Raw genomic sequence first — 9,334 nt, 5'->3', positions numbered from 1 at the left:
CTTTAATATTTTCTAATAGATGAAAAAGTGACAATTTTTCAGATCTCATATACTTTAGATGCTTATTTTACACTAAATATTAAAAATATTTAAAAAATTCTTTTTGTTCAGTGATCCTAATGCCTTTAAAATTATTCCTGCAAAATATTATAATTTTTTAAAATTAATCGGCGACGACTTTATTCGAAATATAATGGAATGACTCAGCTACAGTAAATAATTTTATTCGTAAAATAGAAAAGGAGTTCTGATGATAAAAGTTAATGTGATATTAAAAACTTGTAACGAGGTGAATCGTTACTTATTTCTCCAAATCTGTCGTGTGTAGGAAAAGTAAATTTCATTATAGTAAGTTGTTCGTCGTTCTCTCTCTTATCATAGTTTTGTCTTGTTTTCTTGTCAAGTCCCTTGTGTGTGTCCTTGGTTCAGCAACCCGAGACCTGTGTCATTCGTGAAATCTGAATTTAAATGATTTCGCGCATGATTAATTGCCAGAGACCGTCACATGACCAATGACCCTTTCCAAGACCATTTTAGGTGCTGTACAGTGGGGATAAGAAAGAAGGGTTTTTCCCAATTTTCCATAGGAAAAAGGAAGAAGCAAAATATGATGAGGAAGCCAACCGGTGATGAGGAGATCGGATTTACACTTGCTTGTCACTTACTTGCAGAGGTTCAAGTAGTCGCGACGTGGTTTTTGACTAGTGTCAATTATCAAGATTTTTGTTAAAGATATTTTATTTTATATTTTGTTATTTAACTTAGAGTTTATTTGGTTTAATTAATAAATGGGTTTTATTTTTATGAATTAAGAGTTTTTAGTGTTTTATTTCTATTTTTTGTTTGTGCTGTAAACGGTTGAGAGTGCCAAAGTCGTTATAATTTGGTAGCGTCTCAACGGTCATTTGTGTAAAAAGGAATGGTCCATTGACAAAGTTGTTTTTACATCGCAGCTTGGAGAAGAGGAACTCCCCGATGAGATTTGTGAAGATTTTGTTGTGGTGAAGTTAGTTTCGGAGTAACGGGTCGAGATGTAAATTTGTGACGTTTTATTTTTCTTTGAAAAAATTCTATATTGCAAATTCCACCCTTACAAATGGCGCCCAACGTGGGGCCAGTTTCTTTTCCTGTGACCGGACCATGATTGACCTTTTTGATTTAATTTGACCGTATTTGGCCTAATCCCAAGCCCAGGAGTAAGCCCAAGCCTAATCCCAAGCCCAGGACCAAGCCCGAGACCAGTTCGACCAAAAAAAGTGACCCTTATACGGCATGACCGACCGTTTAGTGATTTTTAGTGTGTAAAAAGAAGATAGTTTGTTTTCTCTTGTGTTATATTCGTTTATTTATATTCGTTTTTCTTATGGTGTGATAGGATACATTTTTGTTTCAACGGTTTTTGATGGACGAGTACTTGAACGCGGCGTGCTATCAGGTGAGCGGATTTTGGCGGTAAAATGAGTCACAATAGCAGCTGACTGCCGTTTTTCCACCGCGCGATAAGTTTTGAGTGCAATTAGTTTTCACAAAAGAAATAATATTTTTAAGGAATTGTATTTACGAGATTTGTACTGTTTCTAAACTGACCTTTTCCGACTAGTAGTGTAGGATTTGGCATGGTTTAATGTCGTCCGTAATTAATCTCTTACAATTTGCATAAAATATTATTTGTGATCAATGACCAGATGAAGTTCATCTTTTCGATCACATAATTTTGTATTGGTGATTTATATAATTGTAAATTTATAAATTCGTAATTTATAATTCTTTATAATTATGATTTATAATTTGTATTATGAATCGCGACTTTCTGTACGTTAAGGTGCGTGGTTAGTTAAGCGACATGAAGTTTTGTCTAGCCGTTGACGTTCCCCCCTTTATCTTGCCATTATGAGACCATGATAGTAAAGACCTGTTTTAAATTGGTGCTTGATGCAAGGATAATTATTTTCTTATTGATGTTGGAATTAGCGACTTAAGTGAGACCGAGAAGTGTTTTACAAATTTTATTGTGTTGTTCAAAACGAATGACAGATGAGATTGTTTCGAATTTTCTTTTGTCTTAGACCAAGGAGTAGATAATTTTTGTTAATTATTACTCCAAGACCAACACAGTAGAAGGGTGTGTAGCTGAATTTCCCGCGTGACGTAATTGTTTACGCGTCCCTTTTTCAGTTGAGAGAAAATTTGGCGCGGAAAAATATCCGCGTGCGTCAAGTTACCTGTTTGACAGAAGGCGTGTCAAGTGAGATTAGTTGGTTTGTGAGATTTTTTTTCAAGTGTGAGTTGAATCGGATTAAGATGATTTTTTTTCCCTTGTTGTGTGGCGGGAAAAATTATTAATCCTATAATTATTGTTTGAGTTTTGATCGGATGGCAGTTTTTCGCCTCCCATTGTTTTTTTTTTGTGGGGGGTGAGTAATAATTATTTCTGATAATTATTATGAGACTTTTAGTTGTTGAAGTGGATTGAACTTATTTTTCTCTGATTTTTGTGTTTTGGGAGAATTAATTTGATAATTTGTGTAGTTCTGTGGAAGATGAGTTCAAGTTTTTTTTTGTAAGGATTGTTTTGGACCTTGTTTTGAAGAGAACACAGTTTTTAGAAAGGCGAATGTGTTTAGGGATTTGTAGTTGTTAGTGGAGTCAGTTCCTTGATTGTGGTGGCATTTCTTTTAATGAGAATTTGTTGAAGTCCTTCCTGATTTGAGACCGACAATCTTTAGATCAGCGACCGTACCCACCTTTGATCAGCGACTGGACCCTCCTTTGATCAACGACTAGTTTTCCCTTTGTGTGAGTTGTTGTGTTTGAATTTTGAATTTTTGAGGTTTGATTATAATTATTTTCTCCGATTTTGGTGTGTTTTGAGAAAATTAAATAATCTTATATTTTAGTGGTTATTGAAGAGAGAGGTTTATTATCAGTTTCCTTTCTTTTGCTTAGTAGAAAAATGGGATTTTTCGACCAGCGGTTCTGAGAGAACTTATGAAGAAAGGGATTTTCTTTTGCTTAGTAGAAAAATGGGATTTTTCGACCAGCGGTTCTGAAAGAACTTATGAAGAATAGGAAGATTGATACTCCTCCCCCGAAAGTTCAGCGTGTCGTGGATTTTGGTTATTGAGTTTGGTTGTTAGCTGTTTCAAGTAGGCGGGAGGGAGATGAAATTTTTTGTAGTTTGGTCGTTATGGAGAATTCCAATCACCATGAGGAGAACTCAGTGTGGGTGATGACCAAATTATGTTGTCGTGGTTGTTGAGTTGAAATTTTGAAGAAAAGTTTTCGAGTTGTAGAGACCTTCACTCTAATATCATCGTGTTGATAAGAGTAATTACGAGTGAATTAATCAACTCTTTAACAGTGTGTGTGTGAATATTGAGTATTATTTGCCTTTTTTTTAATTTGTGTTACGATCAGCGTCCAGACAATCAGAGTTTTTAAGTAATTGACCAAGAGACGAGAAGTGGTTTAGAGTAGAGAAGAGTTTAAATTGTGAGAAGTGATTTGTAGTAGAGAAGAGTTTTGAGTTGTAAGTAGTGGTTGGTAGTGGAGAAGAGTTTGAATTGTGAGAAGTGGTTGATAGTAGAGAAGAGTTTAGTTGTGTTTAGTAGTCGAGAGAGTTGAATTTATTTTTGAGATGAAAAGAGTTGTGATTTTGTTGTTACTTTTCATTATTCTATTTAATCATTTGCTGTTTGATTGTGTAATTTTGATCGGCAAATATTACTAAGAGTAATATTCGCCTAGGGAGGGGTATTGTAACGAGGTGAATCGTTACTTATTTCTCCAAATCTGTCGTGTGTAGGAAAAGTAAATTTCATTATAGTAAGTTGTTCGTCGTTCTCTCTCTTATCATAGTTTTGTCTTGTTTTCTTGTCAAGTCCCTTGTGTGTGTCCTTGGTTCAGCAACCCGAGACCTGTGTCATTCGTGAAATCTGAATTTAAATGATTTCGCGCATGATTAATTGCCAGAGACCGTCACATGACCAATGACCCTTTCCAAGACCATTTTAGGTGCTGTACAGTGGGGATAAGAAAGAAGGGTTTTTCCCAATTTTCCATAGGAAAAAGGAAGAAGCAAAATATGATGAGGAAGCCAACCGGTGATGAGGAGATCGGATTTACACTTGCTTGTCACTTACTTGCAGAGGTTCAAGTAGTCGCGACGTGGTTTTTGACTAGTGTCAATTATCAAGATTTTTGTTAAAGATATTTTATTTTATATTTTGTTATTTAATTTAGAGTTTATTTGGTTTAATTAATAAATGGGTTTTATTTTTATGAATTAAGAGTTTTTAGTGTTTTATTTCTATTTTTTGTTTGTGCTGTAAACGGTTGAGAGTGCCAAAGTCGTTATAATTTGGTAGCGTCTCAACGGTCATTTGTGTAAAAAGGAATGGTCCATTGACAAAGTTGTTTTTACATCGCAGCTTGGAGAAGAGGAACTCCCCGATGAGATTTGTGAAGATTTTGTTGTGGTGAAGTTAGTTTCGGAGTAACGGGTCGAGATGTAAATTTGTGACGTTTTATTTTTCTTTGAAAAAATTCTATATTGCAAATTCCACCCTTACAAACTTGATGCTCTATTTTCGTTTAAACAGGAATATTTTAATAAAAAATACTTCAGTGAATAGATGTTTTCTATCGCTTAGACTTATTTGATCGAGTAATTTATTTTATGTAAGATTTTAAAGACAAAAGTCTCTATTCTCATTTGATAAGTCTACATAATGATATTAACCCTCCATCATACCTAGGGAGGGATTCCCTCCCCGGTTTCAGTATTTTTTAAATAACTTTTTTTTTCCTCATTGTAAAATAAAATCAGTTTCTATACCTTTGGACAGTTCCCTCCCCAACACATTTCTAAAAAACAATTAGTTTAAACATAGGGGAGAGTGGGGCAAAATGGGGTAGGCGGGTCAAATGGGGTACCTCTGTTTTTCCATGATAGGTACTTTTAATTTTTTTTCCCTCGACATATATCATTCATGTTGATAAGAAACTGTTATTAATTATGAAGACACTCCAAAGAAATTTTTTTTTTTGAAAGTTATACAACTTTTAAGTTTTAAGCAAAAAAAATATGAATTTTTTTCAAAATTAAAGTGCTCTCCAAACTTTTTGGGATAATGCATTTAATTTGGCAAGTGTGGGATCTTTTTCAGTACTTATTCTAGAGTAATTTTCAATAGAATAGATTGTTTAATTGTTTACAATAACTTGTAAACATTGCATTTTGTTTTAATATGCAGTCTGGGGCAGAATGGGGTACCTAAGTGTGGGGCATGCCGGAAGCTACGCCGTTTCATTAAAACTATTTAAAAACATTATATTATGCATATTTAAAGGTTTCCTGCAGAAGAATCGATATTTTTGCTTTGAGGCATTTATACTATCGATGTTTCATTATCGATATATCGATATTTTGCAATATCCATGTTTTTTTTTGTTAAATTCTAATAAATATTACTTGTTTTTTCATAGTAATAAAGAATCCTACTTTTTGTTTGTATTTATAATCTCATACAACAAGAATTTAATGAATTTTGAAAAAATATTCCATGTTTTGTATAGTTATTTGATGCCACCCCATTTTGCCCCACGGGTGGGGCAAAATGGGATTTTAGCACTTTCTTAGAAAATACGATATAAGTTCTTTCAAAAATTTTTTTCTCCGCTATAATCATAATTTCCTCAAAGCTAAGTGTACAAAGAAGAATTCTGAAGTTTAGCTGAATCGATTTATTCGTTTGGTTCTCTGTAAACAGCCAATTTCAAAAAGGTACCCCATTTTGCCCCACTCTCCCCTAATTAATCTTCAATTATGTGGCTTTAAAGTTAAAAAATCTCGAAAAAGTGAGGAAATTTTAAGTAAAAAAATCAAGTTTTTAAAACATTTTTTGTCCCACTGTTGGTTAATGACAAAATTAGATTATAAATATATAATTAAAATGAATTATTTAATGATTTTTTTTGCTTATTTGTTAATCTTATATTACTTTTACATGTAAAGTGGAATTCCTTCGAAGATGTGCATTCGTGTAATTAATTTATATTTTTGAGATCAAAGATTAATTTTATTAATTATTATGATTTGGAATAATTTACTACATGTTTGTAAGTTTGTGTTAAAACTAAATTTTTGTTGATTCCTTCGTCTTTGTTGTAATGCCGCTTATTTTACAATGTGGTGAGGGATTCCCTCTAATCGTGTGTAATGGTGTAATTATTTCTAAGGTATGTAACGGAGGATTAAGATAAGTCCATTATTATATATGGAGTTATCAAATGAGAATAGAGACATTTGTCTTTAACATCTTACCTCAAATGAATAAAAAATTCTTTATTACAAAGTCTTCGCACTTAATAACACAGTCAATTTTTTTTTAAAAAGCGACATCCACACAGGAAAAAAGAAGTGTTATTTTAACACTAAAAGTAGTTTTAAAACAACACGCAACACTAGAGGGTGTTAAATTAATATACGTTTTTAATGGGGTTCAAATAACACCAAAATTATGTTAAAACAACACCATCTGAAAACTACACGCAACTAATTTAACACACATTTTTTCTGTGCAGAAATTTAGTGACGTGATCTAGCGGAGTGGACAGTGTACATATTAGCTGTACCATAATTGAGCGATAAAAGGAACTGTTGTTCAGAATGGAACTTACCTCGATTCTTGTTGCAATTGTGCTTGTTCTAATTGTCATCTATTACTTCCTCATAGAGGAAGTATTGTAATACCGAAATTTTTTGAGTTCGATTTTTTGACATATCTTTATGTTATTTGACCTCAGAAGTTCAAAAATGACATTTTTATAAAATGTCATTCCGTATGTGTGTGTGTGTGTGTGTGTGTAAACATCACATTTTCATAAATATCTCGAAATCATGAAGAGCTTTTGGGCTGGATTTTTTTTTAAATTGTAGATCTCACCTGCGGACATAAAGCGAGAGTACTTTCTGATATATTAATAAAGTTTAACTAAATTTTTTTTTGATTTTTAATTTTCCAAAAAAACGTTTTTTGCCCATAACTTTAAAAAAATGTTAGGACACCTATAAATGTTTTTTCATAATTTTGTAGAGTTTTTTTAAACGCATCTTTTGAGCCCTAATTGAAAATTTTTCGTCCATATTAACCGGAGTTATTAAACTTTTAAAAATCAAAAATTTTGGAAAATAAGACTTTTTTGAAAATTTTGTTGAAAAACATTGAAGTAACTTTAAAATTATCATTATCAACTTGTAGAGCATTAAAAAACGCTTCGATTGACCTATTTTTGAACCTAATTCGATAATAAATTTCTAAATTATTGGTATTTTAAAATCCAAAAATTGTGGAAAATGACATTTTCTCAACTTTTTTGTTTGAAAATTTTTGTTTAACTATTAAATTATTGTAACTATCTTGTAGGGTATTTAAAAATAAATTGATTGACCCAAAATTCAATCACTTTTACCATATTTATAAAAAGTTATTTGTATATTTCTATTATTTTTATCTCTATGAGGATGTAAAGTGTTCATGAAATGAGCACCAAAATTATACAAAAAAAAAAATGCAACTTGGCAGCGGTTTTTGTATCTATCATGGCAGTACAATTTTTGGCAAAAACAAGGAATACCCTCGGCGAAAGGGTCAATTCCAGTATTAGGACACATGCTACCAGTGTTTACGACACAAAAAAGTATGGGAACCTTGTTGGAAGATCTCTACAAGTCAGGAAAAAATTACAGCATGTTCGGCTATTATTGTCTCTTCTCTCCACTACTCCTTATCCGTGACCCCGAAATCGTCAAGAATATTCTTCTAACAAATTTCTCCTCATTCAGTAAAAATCCCCTGCAATTAAATTGTCCCGAAAAGGACAAACTTTTGAGTTTGAATCCCTTTTTCGTGACTGGAGAAAAATGGAAACAAGCACGTGCACCACTGACAAATAGTTTCTCAAGTAAGAAATTAAAAATCCTAATGTCCCTTGTTTTGAATGTATCGACAAAAATGTCCAAATACTTACACACGGAATGTAAATCAGAAAAGGAAATGGATCTTAAGAAGCTCTGTCATAAATTTATGGGTGAAATATCATCGACTGGAATGGGTATCGAGGCTCATAATTTCCAAGAGGAATTGAAACCGAAAAATGGTGAGATGACGTACAATCAGATTATGAACATGATTTTTGAAAATCCATCATTAGGTACGGGAATAAGTCAGACTTTAATGTTTTTCATGCCATCATTGGCGAAGTTTTTGAAACTCTCAATTATACCATCCGAGGTCGATCAGTATTTTCGACAAATTGCAAAGAACATTATTGCGAATAGACAAAGGGAGAAGGAAACTTATAACGATTTTATGCAAATTGTTCTCGATTTTCAAAAAAAGTATTGTACGAACATGAATCAAGAGACACTTGCTGCAGCGCATATGTTGTCGTTTGCAGCCGATGTTTACGAAACGTCAGCAATAACAATGAGTTTTCTAATAACCGAAATAGCCGCTCATCCTGAAATTCAACAGAAAGTTCGTCAGGAAATTCAAGAATTAGACAAAAAATATAATGGGGAAATTACTTATGATTCTTTGCAAGAAATGACATACTTGGAAAAAGTCTTATCCGAATCGCAGAGGATGCATCATATTGTAGGAACATTCTTCAAAATTTGTACAAAACGAACGAAACTTGAGGGTTTTGATGGTTTATCGTGTGTTGTTGAACCGGGACAAACGGTTGCTGTTTCTTCCTATGGTTTTCAAATGGATCCGAAATATTGGTACGAACCAAAAAAGTTTGATCCTGAAAGATTCGATGATAGTGAGAAAAGTAAGAGGAATAAATTTGTTTTTCTTCCATTTGGCGAAGGACCGCGAGTGTGTGTTGGAATGAGATTGGCTCTTATTCTCATAAAAGTGTCCGTTTTCACGATTTTCAAAGACTTTCAAGTGGCTGTTTCCCCAAAAATGATCTATCCAATCAAAAGAGATGAGAGCATTTTTATAAATTCGGCAAAAGGTGGTTTTTGGGTGACCCTAACACCGTTAAAATCTTAAATTTAAGTTCTTCAATTGTTATCCAGATAGTAGGAATCCTTGCAATAATCTTACGACAAGCTTTCTTTTTCTTTCTTTAATGCAAGATTTCTTGTTCTGCAATTTCTAAGTTATTCAAAATTTATTTTAAAAAATGTGACTGGGGTAGAGGAAGCTATCAATTATTTTGATTATAAAATTCAGTAAAGTATCGTTTTTCCTGCAAAAACTGTAAAATTAAAACTTTTTTTTACAAGGATTTAAGTTGTAATAAATGAATTGAAAAT

The 9,334-nt window shown here is 32.7% G+C and overlaps 1 protein-coding gene across 1 annotated transcript; it reads left to right on the top strand.

Annotated features, from left to right (window-relative positions):
• The first annotated feature begins 7,673 nt into the window (after positions 1–7,673).
• Positions 7,674–9,113, top strand: LOC122503166 (cytochrome P450 6B2-like). Its single transcript, XM_043613612.1, has one exon. The coding sequence runs from the start codon at positions 7,674–7,676 to the stop codon at positions 9,066–9,068; it is 1,395 nt and encodes a 464-aa protein (XP_043469547.1). The 3' UTR covers positions 9,069–9,113.
• The last annotated feature ends 221 nt before the right edge of the window (positions 9,114–9,334 follow it).

This window comes from Leptopilina heterotoma, unplaced genomic scaffold, assembly GCF_015476425.1.
Source record: "Leptopilina heterotoma isolate Lh14 unplaced genomic scaffold, ASM1547642v1 Lhet_246, whole genome shotgun sequence".
In the NCBI taxonomy this organism is placed as follows: Eukaryota; Metazoa; Arthropoda; class Insecta; order Hymenoptera; family Figitidae; genus Leptopilina; species Leptopilina heterotoma.
Note: the sequence above shows the minus strand (reverse complement) of the source record. Positions and strands in the feature narration are given on the sequence as shown.

Excerpts from the sequence above, each read along its gene's own strand:
- LOC122503166 (XM_043613612.1), top strand. The coding sequence starts at position 7,674 with ATGCTACCAGTGTTTACGACACAAAAAAGTATGGGAACCTTGTTGGAA.